The sequence below is a fragment of the Phocoena phocoena genome, chromosome 1 (assembly GCF_963924675.1).
Source record: "Phocoena phocoena chromosome 1, mPhoPho1.1, whole genome shotgun sequence".
Classification (NCBI taxonomy): Eukaryota; Metazoa; Chordata; class Mammalia; order Artiodactyla; family Phocoenidae; genus Phocoena; species Phocoena phocoena.
In genome coordinates this window covers 106,022,068-106,045,210 of record NC_089219.1, presented here as the reverse complement: position 1 = coordinate 106,045,210, position 23,143 = coordinate 106,022,068, and the positions used below count along the sequence as shown (strand labels likewise).

Below are 23,143 nucleotides of genomic sequence, written 5' to 3'. Positions count from 1 at the left end.
CTTAGGGTCCTACTTTTCACTCCAATTTGCTTATCAAGGTAATGTTTTTGAAGACAACCCCCTTAAAAATGAATTATAGTACTTGCTATTATTACAATCTTTTTACACCTCTACATATGCGTATGATTCAGAAAATATAGAAAATGGAAGCTAACATATATTGTGTATCTTCTATGTGTCAAGCACTGTCCTAGTGATTTTAATATATTGAGTTTGGTCCAGCAAACACATTTGGAGCACCACCCAAGTGCCAAGTGCCCAAGATAGAGATTAAGTCACATCCATGTTCTTGAGAGCGGCATCCGGCCCACGAACAAATAATTTCCATACAATGAGGGGAATGCTATTACAAAGGAGGGGCTGGTTTAGGGCAGGGTTCACGGATGAGATAAAGCCTGGGATGAATGCACTGAAGGATGAAGAAGAGAGCTAATCATGTACAGACTTTTCAATTTAAAATTCTGTGACATAACTTCCATTGTACTTCTTTAGCAAATCACCTGAGGCTTTGTAGCTGGCAGAGCTTGTCACAAATATAGAGAATAGATTGCTCAGGAAATGTGAAGGGGAGATTCCTCTATACCACCTGTCTCCTACATTGGGGATGAGTGGGTGGCCATAAACTCTATTGTCAAGATAAGGGTTTCTCCAGACTGGCTGTAAAAGATAATGAACACTTCCTTGGTGACTCATTTCTTCTCTCACACTGATAGGATTTGTTCCAGTATCGTGAGATATTGCAAGGCTTGCTTGCAACAGTACTCATGGTCAATATCTCCGTCAAATATAATACGACAATGTCCAAGGCTGTAAAAATTTGCACCCTAGGGGGGCAAGGAGGAACTCTTCAATAGTTTCTTAAAATAATGAGGGGTTTAGGCTGTTTTCTCAGGATTTAGGATTGGAAAACATTTCAAGACTCTCCTTCTCATTATATGATCACTTCAGATTTTTCCACATCCCTCTACCAGACTTTATTTTTCACATTCTCTTAAAGCACCTTTTTAAAAAATCTCTTTCTCTGATCGTTCCGTTAGGTACTCCCCACTCCCCTGCCCCTACCTGATTGAGGTTCTTTATTCATGCCAGTCTAACAGAACTAAAATGTTTAGCTGTCAAAAAGTAATCGACTTTTTTTTTTGAATTTCCAAATTTTATTTTATATTTTTACACATCAGGTTCTTATTAGTTATCAATTTTATACATATTAGTGTATATATGTCAGTCCCAACCTCCCAAATCATCACACCACCACCTCCCCTGCCACTTTCCCCCCTTGGTGTCCATACGTTTGTTCTCTACATCTGTGTCTCTATTTGTGCCCTGCAAACTGGTTCATCTGTACCATTTTTGTAGGTTCCACATATATGCGTTAATATACAATACTTGTTTTTCTCTTTCTGGCTTCCTTCACTCTGTACGACAGTCTATAGATCCATTCACGTCTATACAAATGACCCAATTTCGTTCCTTTTTATGGCTGAGTAGTATTCCTTTATATATATGTACCACATCTTCTTTATCCATTCATCTGTCGATGGGCATTTAGGTTGCTTCCATGACCTGGCTATTGTAAATAGTGCTGCAATGAACATTAGGGTGCATGTGTTTTTTTGAATTGTGGTTTTCTCTGGGTATATGGTTTTCTCTGGGTATTGGTGGGATATGGTAATTCTACTTTTAGTTTTTTAAGGAACCTCCATACTGTTCTCCATAGTGGGTGTATCAATTTACATTCCCACCAACAGTGCAAGAGGGTTCCCTTTTCTGCACACCCTCTCTAGCATTTGTTGTTTGTAGATTTTCTGATGATGCCCATTCTAATTGGTGTGAGGTGATAGCTCATTGTAGTTTTGATTTACATTTCTCTAATAATTAGTGATGTTGAGCAGCTTTCCATGTGCTTCTTGGCCATCTGCATGTCTACTTTGGTGAAATGTCTATTTAGGTCTTCTGACCATTTTTGGATCTGGTTGTTTGTTTTTAAAATATTGAACAGCATGAGCTACTTATATATTTTGGAGATTAATCTTTTGTCCGTTGATTTGTTTGCAAATATTTTTCTCCCATTCTGAGGGGTGTCTTTTTGTCTTGTTTATGGTTTCCCTTGCTGCGCAAAAGCTTTTAAGTTTCATTAGGTCCCATTTGTTTATTTTTGTTTTTATTTCCATTACTCAAGGAGGTAGATCAAAAAAAATCTTGCTGTGATTTATGTCAAAGAGTGTTCTTCCTATGTTTTCCTCTAAGAGTTTTATAGTGTCCGGTCTTACATTTAGGTCTCTAATCCATTTTGACTTTATTTTTGTGTATGGTGTTAGGGAGTGTTCTAATTTCATTCTTTTACATGTAGCTGTCCAGTTTTCCCAGTACTACTTATTGAAGAGGCTGTCTTTTCTCCATTGTATATTCTTGCCTCCTTTATCAAAGACAAGGTGACCATATGTGCGTGGGTTTATCTCTGGGCTTTCTATCCTGTTCCATTGATCTATATTTCTGTTTTTGTGCCAGTACCATACTGTCTTGATTACTGTAGCTTTGTAGTATAGTCTGAAGGCTGGGAGCCTGATTCCTCCAGCTCCGTTTCTCTTTCTCAAGATTGCTTTGGCTGTTCGGGATCTTTTGTGTCTCCATACAAATTTTAAGATTTTTTTGTTATAGTTCCGCAAAAAATGCCATTGGTAATTTGATAGGGATTGCACTGAATCTGTAGATTGCTTTGGGTAGTATAGTCATTTTCAAAATATTGATTCTTCCAATCCAAGAACATGTAAATCTCTCCATCTCTTTGTATCACCTTTAATTTCTTTCATCAGTGTGTTATAGTTTTCTGCATACAGATCTTTTGTCTCCCTAAGTAGGTTTATTCCTAGGTATTTTATTCTTTTTGTTGCAATGGTAAGTGGGAGTGTTTCCTTAATTTCTCTTTCAGATTTTTCAACATAAGTGTATAGGAATGCAGGAGATTTCTGTGCATTAATTTTATATCCTGCTACTTTACCAGATTCATTGATTAGCTCTAGTAGTTTTCTGGTGGCATCTTTAGGATTCTCTATGTATACTATCATGTCATCTGCAAACAGTGACAGATTTTTTTTTTTGCTACACGGGCCTCTCACTGTTGTGGCCTCTCCCGTTGTGGAACACAGGTTCCGGGCACGCAGGCTCAGCGGACATGGCTCATGGGCCCAGCCGCTCCGCGGCACTTGGGACCCTCCAGGACCGGGGCACGAACCCGTGTCCCCCGCATCGGTGGGTGGACTCTCAACCACTGCACCACCAGGGAAGCCCAACAGTGACAGTTTTACTTCTACTTTTCCATTTTGTATTCCTTTTATTTCTTTTTCTTCTCTGATTGTCATGGCTAGGAATTTCAAAACCATGCTGAATAATAGTGACAAGAGTGGACATCCTTGTCTTGTTCCCGATCTTAGAGGAAATGCTTTCAGTTTTTCACCATTGAGAATGATGTTTGCTGTGGGTTTGTCATATATGGCCTTTATTATGTTAAGGTAGTTTCCCTGAATGCCCACTTTCTGGAGAGTTTTTATGGTAAATCGGTGTTGAATTTTGTCAGAAGCTTTTTCTTCATCTATTGAGATGATCATATGGTTTTTATTCAATTTGTTAATATGGTGTATCACATTGATTGATTTGCATATATTGAAGCATCCTTGCATCCCTGGGATAAATATCACTTGATTATGGTGTATGATCCTTTTAGTGTGTTGTTGGATTCTGTTTTGATGTATTTTGTTTAAGATTTTTGCATATATATTCATCAGTGATATTGGTCGGTAATTTTCTTTTTTGGTAGTATCTTTGTCTGGTTTTGGTATCGGTGATGGTGGCCTCATAGGATGAGTTTGGGAGGTTTCCTTCCTCTGAAATTTTTTGGAAGACTTTGAGATGGATGAGTGTTAGCTCTTCTCTAAATGTTTGATAGAATTTACCTGTGAAGCCGTCTGGTCCTGGACTTTTGTTTGTTGGAAGATTTTTAATCACAGTTTCAATTTCATTACTTGTGATTGGTCTGTTCATATTTTCTGTTTCTTCCTGGTTCAGTCTTGGAAGGTTATACCTTTCCAAGAATTTGTCCATTTCTTCCAGGTTGTCCATTTTATTGGCATAGAGTTGCTTGTAGTAGTCTATTAGGATGCTTTGTATTTCTGCGGTGTCTGTTGTAACTTCTCCTACATGAATTCATTCTCCTAAGTGAATTTCTAATGAATTAGAAATTCATTTCTAATTTTATTGATTTGAGTCCTCTCCCTCTTTTTCTTGGTGAGTTTGGCCAATGTTTTATCAATTTTGTTTATCTTCCTAATGAACCAGCTTTTAGTTTTATTGATCTTTGCTATTGTTTTCTTTGTTTCTATTTCATTTATTACAGGCTGATCTTTATAATTTCTTTCCTTCTACTAACTTTGGGTTTTGTTTGTTCTTCTTTCTCTAGTTCCTTTAGGTGTAAAGTTAGATTGTTTATTTGAGATTTTTCTTGTTTCTTGAGGTAGGCTTGTATTGCTATAAACTTCCCTCTTAGAACTCCTTTTGCTGCATCCCATAGGTTTTGTATCATCGTGTTTTTGTTGTAATTTGTCTCTAGGTATTTTTTAATAGCCTCTTTGATTTCTTCAGTGATCTCTTGGTTATTTAGTAACGTACTGTTTAGCCTCCATGTGTTTGTGTTTTTTACATTTTTTTCCCTGTAATTGATTTCTAAACTCATAGTGTGGTCAGAAAAGGTGCTTGATATGATTTCAATTTTCTTAAATTTACTGAGGCCTGGTTTGTGACCCAAGATGTGATCTATCCTGGAGAGTGTTCCATGTGCACTTGAGAAGAAAGTTTAATCTGCTGTTTTTGGATGGAATGTCCTATGAATATCAACCAAATCTAGCTGGTCTATTGTGTCATTTAAAGCTTGTGTTTCCTTATTAATTTTCTGTTTGGATTATCTGTCCATTGGTGTGAGTGAGGTGTTAAAGTCCCCCACTATTATTGTGCTACTGTCCATTTCCTCTTTTAGAGCTATTAGCAGTTGCCTTATGTATTGAGGTTCTCCAATGTTGGCTGCATATATATTTATAATTGTTATATCTTCTTCTTGGATTGATCCCTTGGTCATTATGTAGTGTTCTTCCTTGTCTCTTGTAACGTTCTTTATTTTAAAGTCCATTTTATCTGGTATGAGTATTGCTATTCCAGCTTTCTTTTGATTTCCATTTGCATAGAATATCTCTTTCCATCCCCTCACTTTCAGTCTTTATGTATCCCTAGGTCTGAAGTGGGTCTCTTGTAGACAGCATATATATGGGTCTTTTTTTTTTGTATCCATTCAGTGAGCCTGTGTCTTTTGGTTGGAGCATTTAATCCATTCACGTTTAAGGTAATTATTGGTATGTATGATCCTATTACCATTTTCTTAATTGTTAGGGGTATGTTTTTGTAGTTCCTTTTCTTCTCTTGTGTTGTAGAGCTGGTGTGGTTGTTCTGAATTCTCTTAGCTTTTGCTTGTCTGTAAAGCTTTTGATTTCTCCATCGATCTGAATGAGATCCTTGCCGGGTAGAGTAATCTTGGTTGTAGGTTTTTCCCTTTCATCAATTTAAGTATATCATGCCACTCCCTTCTGGTTTGTAGAGTTTCCACTGAGAAATCAGCTGCTAACCTTATGGGGGTTCCCTTGTATGGCATTTATCATTTTTCCCCTATTGCTTTCAATACTTTTTCTTTGTCTTTAGTTTTTGCCTGTTTGATTACTATTTGTCTTGACATGTTTTTCCTTGGGTTCATCCTGCCTGGGACTCTCTGTGCTTCCTAGACTTGGGTGGCTATTTCCTTTCCCATGTTAGGGAAGTTTTTGACTATAATCTCTTCAAATATTTTCTCAGGTTCTTCCTCTCTTCTTCTTCTGGAACCCCTATAATGTGAATGTTGTTGTGTTTAATATTGTCCCAGAGGTCTCTTAGGCTGTCTTCATTTCTTTCTATTCTTTTTTCTTTATTCTGTCCCAGGGCAGTGAATTGTACCATTCTGTCTTCCAGGTCACTTATCTATTCTTCTTCTTCTTCTTTTTTTTTTTTTTAATTTTAGAATTTTATTTATTTTTTTATACAGCAGGTTCATCTTAGGTATCCATTTTATACATATTAGTGTATATATGTCAATCCAAGTCTCCCAATTCATCACACCACCACCACCCCACCCCTGCAACTTTCCCCACTTGGTGTCCATACATTTGTTCTCTATATCTGTGTCTCCATTCTTATGCCTCAGTTATTCTGCTATTGATTTCTTCTAGTGTATTTTTCATTTCAGTTATTGTATTGTTCATCTCTGTTTGTTTGTTCTTTAATTCTTCTAGGTGTTTGTTCTTTAATTCTTCTAGGTTTTTGTTAAACATTTCTTGCATATTCTCTATCTTTGCCTCCATTCTTTTTCTGAGGTCCTGGATCATCCTCACTAACATTATTCTGAATTCTTTTTCTGGAAGGTTGCCTATCTCTGCTTCATTTAGCTGTTTTTTCTGGGGTTTTATCTTGTTCCTTCATCTGGTACATAGTCCTCTGCCTTTTCATCTTGTCTATCTTTCTGTGAATGTGGTTTTTGTTCCCCAGGCTGCAAGATTGTAGTTCTTCTTGCTTCTGCTGTCTGCCCTCTCACAAAGTAACTGACTTTTTCAATAAACTTCCAGTAGGCACCAAGGGTAAAGTATGAAACTCCTTATTAGTTAAAATGGGTAGTAGGTGAGTTCCTGTCATCCTAAAGCTGGAGACAATTTTTGCTTGACCTCAAATGATGAAGCAGTGAAAAGCTTTACTATTTAACTCAAAATGGAGTTCATTGGTCATTTGAAGAAGAAGGCAAATTATCACTGCCATCCAAGGTTCAATCAGGGAAACTGGAGTCAGAAAACATCCTGCAGATATGACGAAGATTTCTAACTGAAGTGTAACCTAGGTGTCAGCTTGGTGATCTAATTAAATTTGACTCAAATCCAAGTTCTATAGCTTTCCTCCCAAACTTCTCACATTTCCTTCATGTTCTCAGGACTTACTTCTACAAAGTTACACTCCGTTTCTAAGCTCCCTCAAAAATAAGAACAAATTCTCTTTTCTTTCATATAAATCTGCTTCTGTAAGAAATCCACTCCCATCCTCTTGGTCTTTCCTGTCCAGTGTGGTAGCCACTAACCACATGTAGCTGTTTAAATTTAAATTTAATTGACAAAAATTCAATAAAATTAAAAATTCAACTCTTCATTTTCACTAGCCATATTCCAAGTGCTCAATGACCTTATGTGGTTAGTGGCTACTGCATTGATAGCACACTTTAGGACATATCAATCACAGAAAATCTTATGGAGCATTTATACTAGTATGTCATGAATTGATGTGTGCTTACTGAATATTTGTGGATATATGTCAAGAGGTCATATTTCTACTTTCCATCAGAAAATTCACTTTGATCTAAACATTTTTAACCACTTTCTCTTTTCAGCAATGCACCATCCGTCTATAGAGATATATCAGTGTACATGCTTCCACTTGAAGGAGTTTCTTAGGAAGCAAAGTAGAATCATCACATAGATGACAATAAGATGCTTTCAAGTGGGTTTAGAGCATGAATTTTCCCAAGAGAAGAAGTAAAACATTTCTCCCTGAGAAAGTGGTAAATGTCAAAAAAAAACAAGCAACAAAAAAAAGTTAAGTGAAGATTTTGTCTGGGAAAAAGAAAGATATGAGTGAGCCTGTTTGTTCTCTAGAAGAAAATATCTAAGAAGAAAAGGGGCAGGTTTGGAAGCAACTACTCTTTCTTAGGTCACTGGTCAGATTAGCACTAAAACCTCCTCAGTATAAGGTTATAGAGATGAGGTAGGCATGATCCCAGACCTGAAGTATCTAAAAGATTTATTATGAATCAGGCAGAAAACAGAATTTAAATATAGGTATGTGCTCTTCAATAAGTGGTGCTGGGAAAACTGGGCAGCTACATGTAAAAGAATGAAATTAGAACACTGTCTAACACCATACACAAAAATAAACTCAAAATGGATTAAAGACCTAAATGTAAGGCCAGACAGTATAAAATTCTTAGAGGAAAACATAGACAGAACACTCTATGATATAAATCACAGCAAGATCCTTTATGATCCACCTCCTAGAGTAATGGAAATAAAAACAAAAATAAACAAATGGGACCTAATGAAACTTCAAAGCTTTTGCACAGCAAAGGAAACCATAAACAAGACAAAAAGACAACCATCAGAATGGGAGAAAATACTTGCAAATGAAGCAACTGACAAAGGATTAATCTCCAAAATATACAAGCAGGTCATGCAGCTCAATATCAAAAAACCAAACAACCCAATCCAAAAAGGGCAGAAGACCTAAATAGACATTTCTCCAAAGAAGATATACAGATTGCCAACAAGCACATGAAAGGATGCTCAACATCACTAAGCATTAGAGAAATGCAAATCTAAACTGCGATGAGGTATCACCTCACACCAGTCAGAATGGCCATCACCAAGAAATCTACAAACAATAAATGCTGGAGAGGGTGTGGAGAAAAGGGAACCCTCTTGCACTGTTGGTGGGAATGTAAATTGATACAGCCACTCTAGAGAACAGTATAGAGGTTCGTTAAAAAACTACAAATAGAACTACCATATGACCCAGCAATCCCACCACTGGGCATATACCCAGAGAAAACCATAATTCAAAAAGAGTCATGTACCACAACGTTCATTGCAGCTCTATTTATAATAGCCAGGACATGGAAGCAACCTGAGTGCCCATCGACAGATGAATGGATAAAGAAGATGTGGCACATATATACAATACAATAGCCATAAAAAGAAACGAAATTGAGTTATTTGTAGTGAGGTGGATGGACCTAGGTTCTGTCATACAGAGTGAAGTAAGTCAGAAAGAGAAAAATAAATACTGTATGCTAACACATATATATGGAATCTTAAAAAAATATGGTTCTGAAGAACCTAGGGGCAGGACAGGAATAAAGACACAGACGTAGAGAGTGGACTTGAGGACACGGGGAGGGGGAAGGGTAAGCTGGGACGAAGTGAGAGAGTGGCATTGACATATATACACTACCAAATGTAAAATAGATAGCTAGTGGGAAGCAGACACATAGCACAGGGAGATCAGTTAGGTGCTTTGTGACCACCTAGAGGGGTGGGATAGGGAGGGTGGGAGGGAGGCGCAAGAGGGAGGACATATAGTGATATGTGTATGTGTGTAGCTCATTCCCTTTGTAATAAAGCAGAAACACAGCATTGTAAAGCAATTATGCTCCAATAAAGATGTTTTTAAAAAAAGATAAATACGTAGTATGAATAAACTGCTTATCATAGTGCCTGACAGCAAGAAAGCACTTTGTACGTGGAAGCTGGTGATAGTGGTAGCAGAAGTACCAACAGTGGCATTGTTACTGACCAGAGTTCTTGGCTTCCTTAATCAATAGAAATTCATCAGAGGCCAGACAAGAAGTTCAGGCAAGGCTGTATTAGGGGCCCTGCTGCAGCAGCGGGTAGCAGGGAACAAACAACAGGTCCCCTTGCTTGCTCATTCCCTGAGCGGGGGTGAGCTTGTTCCTTATATGGGGTGAGGGTAGGGGTGTGTCCAGGGGCTAGGCTAGAAGGGTGGCTTAGGTGTTTTGCTCACCCCTTAGGTGGTGTTGTGTACAGGGGGCATGTGTGCAGTACCCTGCTTTTGCTCCTGACCTTCTTTTGCTCCATGCTCTTCAAAAGGGGCAGTTGGGTTTTTTGGTCTCTTTGTATCTTTTGTCCAGAATTTGCACCAGCTGAGCATGAACGCAGTTATGTTTAGTCCCATACAGCAGTTTTGTATTTTGTTGCTTGAGGAGAGGTGTGTCCAGGTGCAAGCATTGCAGCACCGCAGCAAAGGGTCCCAGATCCCAGCCTGTCTCAGCATAAAGGCGTTCTTTTTATTTAACATCAAACGATGTTTGTATTTCTGAAGGTAATAGAAGATGAGGTATTTAAGCACATGAGTGTCTATGTTGTTTGTTCCTAGTACATTTGATGTACCGCTTTGTTACCAAACCCAGGTTCAGTTGCTTCTTGCACAGGAGCCAATAATTCGAGAGGCAAGTGTCAGTAGAAAGGAAAGGTGCTTTAACCAGAAAAGCCAGTAATCTAGGGAGAAGGTGAACTTGTGTCCAGAGACCAACTCTGAAGATTCTGCTCAGCCATGACAGTTTTTAAAGGAGGAAAAGGAGGAAGAATCTCAATGAATCATCGACACAGGAAGTTGGATTCTGCATCATTCCCCATTGCTTGCAGACTGGCTGACTCTTCAGATGTTACCTTGCCTGCGTGGTCAGACTGCAGAATTGCTAAGGGGACGGTTGAGAATAGAGAGCTTGTCATTTTTTAACTGCTTCATTCTTACTTCTTTTTATCTAGGAAAAGAATCAGCAAGTTAGACAAGACACGGTGTGCATTCAAGAAAGCATAAGTCAGGAGTTAGGTTAAATTGCCTAGTGAGCTCATTCCTATATTAAGTTCTTTTAAGGTTAAAGGGGAACAGAAATGGGCAAACAGGAAAGGGGCAAAAGAGCTGTTTTCACCTTGAAACCTTGCCTGCTGTGCCTCAGCTGGGTTAGTCAATGTCCACCATTCACAGGTACAAAGCATAGCACAAACAAAGGATCTATGTCAATAATGAGCGTCGTGTTCCAAGATGGAGCTGAGGCTTCTGCACCGGAAGCTGCATCTCAATAGGGCCATAAGACCAGGTTGTGGGCGCTTTTAAATGTCAAACTGAGCGGAGAGGTTATCTGAGAGCAACAGGAAGCCCCTGGAGATTTATAGGCAAGGAATGAAGTAGAACAGAAGAGTGGGGCAAGCAAGTGACAACAGTGTCATCTCAGTAGGGAGAGAGGAAATGCTATGTGACCACAAAAATGTCTATGAACATGCACTGGGGGTGGAAAGACCCCTGTACCCACCAAGAGCATTGGAGTGCGGTCACACTGGCACAAAGTCCAAATTTCCTAGCTTGGCATCCCCTCCATCATCTGGGCCCTCTGTGTTTCCAGACATCTTCGCTTCTTCAGAAACCTCAGTTTCAGTGATGTGGCCCGTTCACCAACCCACTAGCCAGAGGAGCTTGTGCCTTTCTTGATCATAGCTTCCCTGGCTTCTGGGCCCTGAATGTCTCCTTCTCTTCTACAGTGCTCGCTTGCCAGATGCCCTACAGTTAAGGCAAACGTAAGTGCTTTTGCTCTTGCTGCCACCATTCCTCTGCTCATCCGCCCCCTTTGCCTAAAACGTCCCCCTCCTCTTGCTACTGACTTTCAGCCCCCCTATTCTCAAGTTCCAGCCAAGTTGCCATCTAACCTGTCCTGCGTCCCCCTAGCCAAAACACCACCCCCTCCTTGTAATACCTAAAACTACCAATTTATGCCCCTCATCCACTCTTGTGAGGTCTTGAATTAGAGCTGTTTGATCTTGCTACCAGTATGGGAATTCTGCTAGTTGCTGAGGATGTCTGTTCCAATTATGTATTCCATAACCGGGAAGATTACCGCAGGATGGGCTTGGGGACCCACTGGGTCCACTGTGAAGTAGTCCTGAGCTAAAACACCATTGATCACCCGACCTCCATAAACCCCTACCCTGACTGGCAGACCACAGTGATGTTTGGGGTCTCCTGGAATTAGTGTCAGTTCAGAGCCAGTGTCCAGTAATCCTCAAAGAGCTGATTACCTCCTTTCCCCCCAATGCACAGTTACTCTGGCAAAAGCCCACAGTCCTCTTTGGAGAAGGCTATGAGAGAGATTAACAGTATAACGATAGCCTTCCCTCCGTTCAAGGGGAGCCAGGTCTTAAACTGGCTCAAGTGTGGGAATTGCTTCTTTTTGCCATCATAACTTGTAATTGCCTTTTGTTTGTGCGCAGCCATCATCCTGAGACCTAGCTGTGCTACTGGATGGTTTTACTACAAGTCCTGTTGCTAGGGATACTTCCAGAAGCTGAAGAACTGGTCTGATGCTGAGGTAAGAAATCTGGCCCTTGCTTGGAGAGGCTTCTCTAAAGCAAGGGGCCACCCAAAGCTCCAGGTATCATTCAACTCAGAGCCAAGGGTCCTTCCTTGGCATCCTGAGAAGTAACCTGGCTGGTGAAATGGAGAGTAGAGGGTTATGTGCTCAACTCCTTTAATTGTGTAAGCATTGGTGGAGCATGTGCTATAGGCCCAGACCCTGGATGGGCTGCAAAGACATGAGGATGAGCAAGGAACAGCCTGCCCTCAAGGAGTTCACTGTCAGGGAGAAAGACAGAAATACATAAATCCAAAGACGATGAGATGAGGAAATTACAGAAAGAACAACTGAATTGCCATACAAGATTTACCAGCAAGAGAGCCGTGTATAGACAGCCTCAGAGCCACCTGATGGAGAGCGAAGCATTCCAGACAAATGCAAGGCCTCACTCTCTCCATAACCCAACAAATGTACTGGTTTTATTTCACTGAGGCTTTTCTAAGAGATACCCACATAGCCAGTCAGAATAAGTTACCTCAGAGTGTTGGGAGTCGTGCTGCTGTGTCTCTGAATTGTGGTTGTTAAACTGAAGTGACTGACCGGGGAGCTGTGTGGGGGAAAGGGGTGTGATCTGGTCCCAGAACTGCCTCAGAATCACTGTAAATCAATAACTCAGAATGAGAAAGCACCTATCATGTGATAGCTACTGAGGATGCAAAGATCTTTCCTGGCCTTAAAAAGTGCAGAACTGGGCTTCCCTGGTGGCGCAGTGGTTGAGAATCTGCCTGCCAATGCAGGGGACACAGGTTCGAGTCCTGGTCTGGGAAGATCCCACATGCCACGGAGCAACTAGGCCCGTGAGCCACAACTACTGAGCCTGCGCATCTGGAGCTTGTGCTCCATAACAAGAGAGGCTGCGACAGTGAGAGGCCCGCGCACCGCGATGAGGAGTGGCCCCCGCTCGCCGCAACTGGAGAAAGCCCTCGCGCAGAAACAAAGTCCCAACGCAGCCAAAAATAACTAAATAAAATAAGTAAATAAATAAAATAAAATAAAAAAGTGCAGAACTGATGCAAGATTGTGACATTTAAACAAAAAATTGCAATGCAGTATGAGCATAAGCGACTTTCCCAAGATTACACTGAGAATAACCAGCAGAGCAAACCCAGGGAAGCTGGCCCCAATGCAATGCTTTCCTAAGCAGATGTGAATGATAGCAAAAAATAAAAAAAGAGCCAAACACAGAAAGGGCCTCCCGGATTCCGTCCACTGAAAGAAGAAAAAGCTCATGGACAGCGGTGGACTTCTCCTCAGTTCTTGGGAAGCAACTTGGAGAAATCCTGGACAGAGGTTTGTACTGCCTGTCCCTGGAGAGTCCAACACTAATTCTACCAAAAGAAAGAGGAAGACATCTGGGGGGCTTTGGAATAACACAGACCTGAGTTTAAATCACGCTCTGCCACACATTAGTTGCAGCTATACCTCGCTTTACCAGTTTTCTTCTGTAAAATGGGAATAACACTTTTATCCCATGGGGTTGTTGGGAGGATTCATGAAAAGAACTTGCAAAAAGCCTGTGGCACACGGTGGATGCTCAATTCAGGTTTTCAAGGCAAAAACGATCCACATGATTGATACCAAGCCTTAGCAGGGTTAACCACTCCTGAACCAGAGTGCAGAGAAGGTGCCAGGAAGGACCAGAGAAATTGACACCACGGCTGCTGTGCTCCTTGGTTCCTAGCTGGCATCTTAGTTCACAAGACTCCTGGAGGTGATGGAGGTGGCAGTTAAAAGATCAGGAAGACCTGATCTTGGACCGAAGAGGCAGCGCTCTTAGTTCTAACTGTGTGAACTGACAGGAAAGGGAAACATCATTTAAACAGAAGGAGCCTGTTGCCTCTTCTGTCCCAGGAATCTTTTGTAACTGGTACACTCACTACACGTTGACTGGTAATCCAGCTTCTGTGCGTCACAAATTTAAAAGTCAAATGAAATTACGGGTATATGGATGGACCTAGAGTCTGTCATACAGAGTGAAGTAAGTCAGAAGGAGAAAAACAAATACCGTATGCTAACACATATATATGGAATCTTAAAAAAAAAAAAAAAAAAGAAAGGTTCTGAAGAACCTAGGGGCAGGACAGGAATAAAGACACAGACGTAGAGAGTGGACTTGAGGACACGGGGAGGGGGAAGAGTAAGCTGGGACGAAGTGAGAGAGTGGCATTGACATATATACACTACCAAATGTAAAATAGATAGGTAGTGGGAAGCAGACACATAGCACAGGGAGATCAGTTAGGTGCTTTGTGACCACCTAGAGGGGTGGGATAGGGAGGGTGGGAGGGAGACGCAAGAGGGAGGACATATAGTGATATGTGTATATGTATAGCTCATTCACTTTGTAATAAAGCAGAAACTAACACAACACTGTAAAGCAATTATGCTCCAATAAAGATGTTAAAAAATAAGATTAAAATTAAAAAAAGAAATTATGGGTATAAAAACATTCTGGTATTATCAACTGGTTGGTAAATTATCATTAAGCAGTCACCACATCTAATCCTGAGCAAGTTCAAAGGCAAACATGAGAGTAGCAACCACAGCCAAAACCATGTTTTTATTAAATTAATTTGTTTTATTATGTAGACAGATCCTGTAACACAACCCCAAAAGAGCATAAAGTATATATCTCTGTCTAGCTATAAAATGTGCATATATAAAATGATTTCTTTATTTGGGCAGTCAGTGTCTTGTTAGAGAACAGCACATTTTACAGTCAGTGGTTTCTTAGGTTTGTTGAAGTGCAGTATTATAATATAAAATTATAACAATTCTATCCTCCTAACAACTCCCTTGTGTAGCCCTAATTATCTCCTCCATTTACAGATAAGGAAGAGAGGTGAAGTGACTTGCCAAGGTCACATACACTAAAAACAGGCAAGACCAGGACCCCAGGCACTTCCACTGACGCTAAAGCTCATGCTCTTGCCTCAAGCTGCCTCCCCCTCTGAGGCCTGACACCTGTGACAGTTGTGTTTTCTCCCAAGGTGACAGGAAGTCTTCTGTGGGGCTTAGATCCCAAGGGGAGACAGGGGCTGTGTGTGCCCATGCTGCCTGGTGCTCTAGGGTTCTGAAGTGAGGGCCATGCTTTTCTATTTTTTCTAATTTTTATTGAAATACAGTTGATTTACAATGTTGTGTTAGTTTCAGGTGTACAGCAAAGTGATTCAGTTATACACATATATACATATATATATTCTTTTTTAGATTTTTTTCTCATAAGTTATTACAAGATATTGAGCTCCCTGTGCTATACAGTAGGTCCTTGTTGGTTATCTATTTTACATATAGTAGTGTGTATATATTAATCCCAAACTCCTAACTTATCCCTCCCCCACCCTTTCCCTTTTGGTAACCACAAGTATGTTTTCTAACTCGGTGAGTCTATCTCTGTTTTGTAAATAAGTTCATTTGTATAATTTTTTAGATTCCACATACAAGTGATATCATATGATATTTGTCTTTGTCTGACTTACTTCAGTTAGTATGATAATTTCTAGGTCCACCCATGTTGCTGCAAATGGTACTATTTCATTCTTTTTTACGGCTGAGTAATATTCCATTGTGTATACGTACCACATCTTTATCCATTCTTCTGTCGATGGATATTTAGGTTGTGGGCTGTGCTTTTTTTTTTTTTTTTAACATCTTTATTGGGGTATAATTGCTTTACAATGGTGTGTTAGTTTCTGCTTTATAACAAGGTGAATCAGTTATACATATACATATGTTCCCATATGTCTTCCCTCTTGCGTCTCCCTCCCTCCCACTCTCCCTATCCACCTCTCCAGGCTGTCACAAAGCACTGAGCTAATATCCCTGTGCCATGGGGCTGCTTCCCACTAGCTATCTACCTTACTACGTTTGTTAGTGTGTATATGTCCATGACTCTCTCTCACCCTGTCAAAGCTCACCCTTCCCCCTCCCCATATCCTCAAGTCCGTTCTCCAGTAGGTCTGCATCTTTATTCCTGTCTTACCTCTAGGTTCTTCATGACATTTTTTTTTCTTAAATTCCATATATATGTGTTAGCATACGGTATTTGTCTTTTTCTTTCTGACTTACTTCACTCTGTATGACAGACTCTAGGTCTATCCATCTCATTACAAGTAGCTCAATTTCGTTTCTTTTTAAGGCTGAGTAATATTCCATTGTATATATGTGCCACATCTTCTTTATCCATTCATCCGATGAGGGGCACTTAGGTTGTTTCCATCTCCAGGCTATTGTAAATAGAGCTGCAATGAACATTTTGGTACATGACTCTTTTTGAATTTTGGTTTTCTCAGGGTATATGCCCAGTAGTGGGATTGCTGGGTCATATGGTAATTCTATTTGTAGTTTTCTAAGGAACCTCCATACTGTTCTCCACAGTGGCTAAACCAATTCACATTCCCACCAGCAGTGCAAGAGTGTTCCCTTTTCTCCACACCCTCTCCAGCATTTATTGTTTCTAGATTTTTTGATGATGGCCATTCTGACTGGTGTGAGATGATATCTCATTGTAGTTTTGATTTGCATTTCTCTAATGATTAATGATGTTGAGCATTCTTTCATGTGTTTGTTGGCAGTCTGTATATCTTCTTTAGAGAAATGTCTATTTAGGTCTTCTGCCCATTTTTGGATTGGGTTGTTTGTTTTTTTGTTATTGAGCTGCATGAGCTGCTTGTAAATTTTGGAGATTAATCCTTTGTCAGTTGCTTCATTTGCAAATATTTTCTCCCATCCTGAGGGTTGTCTTTTGGTCTTGTTTATGGTTTCCTTTGCTGTGCAAAAGGTTTGAAGTTTCATTAGGTCCCATTTGTTTATTTTTGTTTTTATTTCCATTACTCTAGGAGGTGGGTCAGAAAGGATCTTGCTGTGATTTATGTCATAGAGGGTTCTCCCTATGTTTTCCTCTAAGAGTTTGATAGTTTCTGGCCTTACATTTAGGTCTTTAATCTATTTTGAGCTTATTTTTGTGTATGGTGTTAGGGAGTGATCTAATCTCATACTTTTACATGTACCTGTCCAGTTTTCCCAGCACCATTTATAGAAGAGGCTGTCCTTTCTCCACTGTACATTCCTGCCACCTTTATCAAAGATAAGGTGACCATATGTGCGTGGGTTTATCTCTGGGCTTTCTATCCTGTTGCATTCATCTATCTTTCTGTTTTTGTGCCAGTACCATACTGTCTTGATTACTGTAGCTTTGTAGTTTAGTCTGAAGTCAGGGAGCCTGATTCCTCCAGCTCCTTTTTTCGTTCTCAAGATTGCTTTGGCTATTCGGGGTCTTTGTGTTTCCATACAAATTGCAAACTTTTTTGTTCTAGTTCTGTGAAAAATGCCAGTGGTAGTTTGATAGGGATTGCATTGAATCTGTAGATTGCTTTGGGTAGTAGAGTCATTTTCACAATGTTGATTCTTCCCATCCAAGAACATGGTATATCTCTCCATCTATTTGTATCAACTTTAATTTCTTTCATCAGTGTCTTATAATTTTCTGCATACAGGTTTTTTGTCTCCTTAGGTAGGTTTATTCCTAGATATTTTATTCTTTTTGTTGCAATGGTAAATGGGAGTGTTTTCTTGATTTCACTTTCAGATTTTTCATCATTAGTATATAGGAATGCCAGAGACTTCTGTGCATTAATTTTGTATCCTGCTACTTTACCAAATTCATTGATTAGCTCTAGTAGTTTTCTGGTAGCATCTTTAGGATTCTCTATGTATAGTATCATGTCATCTGCAAACAGTGACAGCTTTACTTCTTCTTTTCTGATTTGGATTCCTTTTATTTCCTTTTCTTCTCTGATTGCTGTGGCTAAAACTTCCAAAACTATGTTGAATAAGAGTGGTGAGAGTGGGCAACCTTGTCTTATTCCTGATCTTAGTGGAAATGCTTTCAGTTTTTCACCATTGAGGATGATGTTTGCTGTGGGCTTGTCATATATGGCCTTTATTATGTTGAGGAAAGTTCCCTCTATGCCTAATTTCTGCAGGGTTTTTATCATAAATGGGTGTTGAATTTTATCAAAAGCTTTCTCTGCATCTATTGAGATGATCATATGGTTTTCCTCCTTCAATTTGTTAATATGGTTTATCACATTGATAGATTTGCGTATATTGAAGAATCCTTGCATTCCTGGAATAAACCCCACTTGATCATGGTGTATGATCCTTTTAATGTGCTGTTGGATTCTGTTTACTAGTATTTTGTTGAGGATTTTTGCATCTATGTTCCTCAGTGATATTGGCCTGTAGTTTTCTTTCTTTGTGACATCCTTGTCTGGTTTTGGTATCAAGGTGATGGTGGCCTCGTAGAAGGAATTTGGGAGTGTTCCTCCCTCTGCTATATTTTGGAAGAGTTCGAGAAGGATAGGTGTTAGCTCTTCTCTAAACGTTTGATAGAATTCACCTGTGAAGCCATCTGTTCCTGGGCTTTTGTTTGTTGGAAGATTTTTAATCACAGTTTCAATTTCAGTGCTTGTGATTGGTCTGTTCATATTTTCTATTTCTTCCTCATTCAGTCTTGGCAGGTTGTGCATTTCTAAGAATTTGTCCATTTCTTCCAGATTGTCCATTTTATTGGCATAGAGTTGCTTGTAGTAATCTCTCATGTTTTTTTTATTTCTGTAGTGTCAGTTTTTACTTCTCCTTTTTCATTTCTAATTCTATTGATTTGAGTCTTCTCCCTTTTTTCTTGATGAGTCTGGCTAGTGGTTTATCTATTTTGTTTATCTTCTCAAAGAACCAGCTTTTAGTTTTATTGATCTTTGCTATCATTTCCTTCATTTCTTTTTCATTTATTTCTGATCTGATTTTTATGATTTCTTTCCTTCTGCTAGCTTTGGGGTTTGTTTTTTTCTTCTTTCTCTAATTGCTTGAGGTGCAAGGTTAGGTTGTTTATTCGAGATGTTTTCTGCTTCTTAAGGTGGGCTTGTATTGCTATAAACTTCCCTCTTAGAACTGCTTTTGCTGCATCCCATAGGTTTTGGGTCATTGTGTCTCCATTGTCATTTGTTTCTAGGTATTTTTTAATTTCCTCTTTGATTTCTTCAGTGATCACTTCATTATTAAATAGTGTATTGTTTAGCCTCCATGTGTTTGCATTTTTTACAGATCTTTTCCTGTAATTGATATCTAGTCTCATGGCGTTGTGGTTGGAAAAGATACTTGATACAATTTCAATTTTCTTAAATTTACCAAGGCTTGATTTGTGACCCAAGATGTGATCTATCCTGGAGAATGTTCCATGAGCACTTGAGAAAAATGTGTATTCTGTTGTTTTTGGATGGAGTGTCCTATAAATATCAATTAAGTCCATCTTGTTTAATGTATCATTTAAAGCTTGTGTTTCCTTATTTATTTTCATTTTGGATGATCTGTCCATGGGTGAAAGTGGGGTGTTAAAGTCCCCTACTATGAATGTGTTACTGTCGATTTCCCCTTTTATGGCTGTTAGTATTTGCCTTATGTATTGAGGTGCTCCTATGTTGGGTGCATAAATATTTACAATTGTTATATCTTCTTCTTGGATCGATCCCTTGATCATTATGTAGTGTCCTTCTTTGTCTCTTTTAATAGTCCTTATTTTAAAGTCTATTTTGTCTGATATGAGAATTGCTACTCCAGCTTTCTTTTGGTTTCCATTTGCATGGAATATCTTTTTCCATCCCCTTACTTTCAGTCTGTATGTGTCTCTAGGTCTGAAGTGGGTCTCTTGTAGACAGCATATATAAGGGTCTTGTTTTGGTATCCATTCAGCCAATCTGTGTCTTTTGGTGGGAGCATTTAGTCCATTTACATTTAAGGTAATTATCGATATGTATGTTCCTATTCCCATTTTCTAAATTGTTTTGGGTTCGTTATTATAGGTCTTTCCCTTCTCTTGTGTTTCTTGTCTAGAGAAGTTCCTTTAGCATTTGTTGTAAAGCTGGTTTGGTGGTGCTGAACTCTCTCAGCTTTTGCTTGTCTGTAAAGGTTTTAATTTCTCCATCAAATCTGAATGAGATCCTTGCTGGGTAGAGTAGTCTTGGTTGCAGGTTTTTCTCCTTCATCACTTTCAGTATGTCCTGCCACTCCCTTCTGGCTTGTAGGGTTTCTGCTGAGAGATCAGCTGTTAACCTTATGGGGATTCCCTTGTGTGTTATTTGTTGTTTTTCCCTTGCTGCTTTTAATATGCTTTCTTTGTATTTAATTTTTGACAGTTTGATTAATATGTGTCTTGGCGTATTTCTCCTTGTATTTATCCTGTATGGGACTCTCTGTGCTTCCTGGACTTGATTAACTATTTCCTTTCCCATATTAGGGAAGTTTTCAACTATAATCTCTTCAAATATTTTCTCAGTCCCTTTCTTTTTCTCTTCTTCTTCTGGAACCCCTATAATTCGAATGTTGGTGCATTTAATGTTGTCCCAGAGGTCTCTGAGACTGTCCTCAGTTCTTTTCATTCTTTTTTCTTTATTCTGCTCTGCAGTAGTTATTTCCACTATTTTATCTTCCAGGTCACTTATCCGTTCTTCTGCCTCAGTTATTCTGCTATTGATCCCATCTAGAGTACTTTTAATTTCATTTATTGCATTGTTCATCATTGCTTGTTTCATCTTTAGTTCTTCTAGGTCCTTGTTAACTGTTTCTTGCATTTTGTCCATTCTATTTCCAAGATTTCGGATCATCCTTACTATCATTATTCTAAATTCTTTTTCGGGTAGACTGCCTACTTCCTCTTCATTTGTTAGGTCTGGTGCATTTTTATCTTGCTCCTTCATCTGCTGCATGTTTTTCTGTCTTCTCATTTTGCTTATCTTACTGTGCTTGGGGTCTCCTTTTTGCAGGCTGCAGGTTTGTAGTTCCCGTTGTTTTTGATGTCTGTCTCCAGTGACTAAGGTTGTTTCAGTGGGTTGTGTAGGCTTCCTGGTGGAGGGGACTAGTGCCTGTGCTGTGGTGCATGAGGCTGGATCTTGTCTCTCTAGTGGGCAGGTTCACGTCTGGTGGTGTGTTTTGAGGTGTTTGTGGCCTTATGATGATTTTAGGCAGCCTCTCTGCTAATGGGTGGGGTTGTGTTCCTGTTTTGCTAGTTGTTTGGCATAGGTTGTCCGCACTGTGGCTTGCTGATCGTTGAGTGAAGCTGGGTGCTGGTGTTAAGATGGAGGTCTCTGGGAGATTTCCGCCGTTTAATGTTATGTGGAGCTGGGAGGTCTCTTGTTGACCAGTGTCCTGAAGTTGGCTCTCCTACCTCAGAGGCAGAGCCCTGACTCCTGGCTGGAGCACCAAGAGCCTTTCATCCACACGGCTCAGAATAAAAGGTAGAAAAAGTAGAGAGAATTCGTAGAAGTATGAGGAAAGAAAGAAGGAAAGGAGGAAAGGAAGGAGGGAGGGAGAGAGGGAGGAAGGAAGGAAGGAAGGAGGGAAAGAAGGAAAAAAGAAAGAAAGAAGATACTGTAAAAATAAAATAAAGTATAATATAGTTATTAAATTTAAAAATATTTAGAAAAAAAAAAGTGACGGATAGAACCTTAGGACAAATGTTGGAAGCAAAGCTATACAGAGAAAATCTTACACAGAAGCATACACATACACCCTCACAAAAAGAGGTAAAGGGGGAAAAATCATAAATCTTGCTCTTAGAGACCACCTCCTCAATTTGGGGTGATTCGTTGTCTAAAGGAGGGAAGGAAGGAAGGAAAGAAAGAAAGAAAGAACGAAGGTAAAGTATAATAAAGTTATTACAATTAAAATTAATTATTAAGAAAAAAAATTTTTTTTTAAAAAACCATGGACGGATAGAGCCCTAGGACAAATGGTGGAAGCAAGACTATACAGACAAGATCTCACACAGAAGCATACACGTACACATTCACTAAAAGAGGAAAAGGGAAAAAAATCATAGATCTCGCTCCTAAAGTCCACCTCTTCAATTTGGGATCATTCCTTGTCTATTCAGGTATTCCACAGATGCAGGGTATATCAAGTTGATTGTGGAGCTTTAATCCTCTGCTTCTGAGGCTGCTGGGAGAGATTTCCCTTTCTCTTCTTTGTTCTCACATCTCACAGGAGCCCAGCTTTGGATTTGGCCCTGCCTCTGCGTGTAGGTCGCTGGAGGGCGTCTGTTTTTTGCTCAGACAGGACGGGGTTAAAGGAGCCGCTGATTCGGGGGCTCCGGCTCACTCAGGCCAGGGGTGGGGGGGGGAGGGGCACTGCGTGAGGGGCGGGCCTGCGGCGGCAGAGGCAGCGTGACGTTGCGGCAGAGGCCGGCGTGACGTTGCTCGAGCCCGAGGCCCGCAGTGCGTTCTCCTGAGGAAGTTGTCACTGGATCCCGGGAACCTGGCAGTGGCGGGCTGCACAGGCTCCGCGGAAGAGGGGTGTGGAGAGTGACTTGTGCTCACACACAGGCCCCTTGGTGGCGGCAGCAGCAGCCTTAGCGTCTCCCGCCCGTCTCTGGGGTCCGCACTTTTAGCCGCGGCTCGCGCCCGTCTCTGGGGTCCGCGGTTTTAGCCGCGGCTCGCGCCCGTCTCGGGGGCTCGCGCCCTCAGCCGCGGCTCGCGCCCGTCTCGGGGGTTCGCGCTTGTAGCCGCGGCTCGCGCCCGTCTCTGGAGTTCCTTTAAGCAGCGCTCTTAAACCCCTCTCCTCGCGCACCAGGAAACAAAGAGGGAAGAAAAAGTCTCTTGCCTCTTCTACAGGTGCAGACTTTTCCCCGGACTCCCTCCCGGCTAGCCGTGGTGCACTAACCCCTTCAGGCTATGTTCAAGCTGCCAACCCCAGTCCTCTCCCTGCGCTCTGTCCGAATCCGAAACCCGAGCCTCAGCTCGCAGCCCCGCCCGCCCCGGCGGGTGAGCAGACAAGCCTCTCGGGCTGGTGAATGCCGGTTGGCACCGATCCTCTGTGCGGGAATCTCCCCGCTTTGCCCTCCGCACCCGTTGCTGTGCACTCCTCCGCGGTCCCGAAGCTCCCCGCTCCGCCTCCCGCAGTCTCCGCCCGCGAAGGGGCTTCCTAGTGTGTGGCAACTTTTCCTCCTTCACAGCTCCCTCCCACTGGTGCAGGTGCCGTCCTTATTCTTTTGTCTCTGTTTTT

General features: G+C 40.7%; 1 protein-coding gene across 1 annotated transcript in view; it reads left to right on the top strand.

Moving 5' to 3' along the window:
* Window positions 1–23,143, top strand: part of REG4 (regenerating family member 4) — a 28,977-nt gene that overhangs the window by 597 nt on the left and 5,237 nt on the right. The window contains 1 exon segment of the mRNA XM_065893365.1: window positions 11,946–12,043. Within this exon segment, the coding sequence (XP_065749437.1) occupies window positions 11,946–12,043 (98 nt within the window).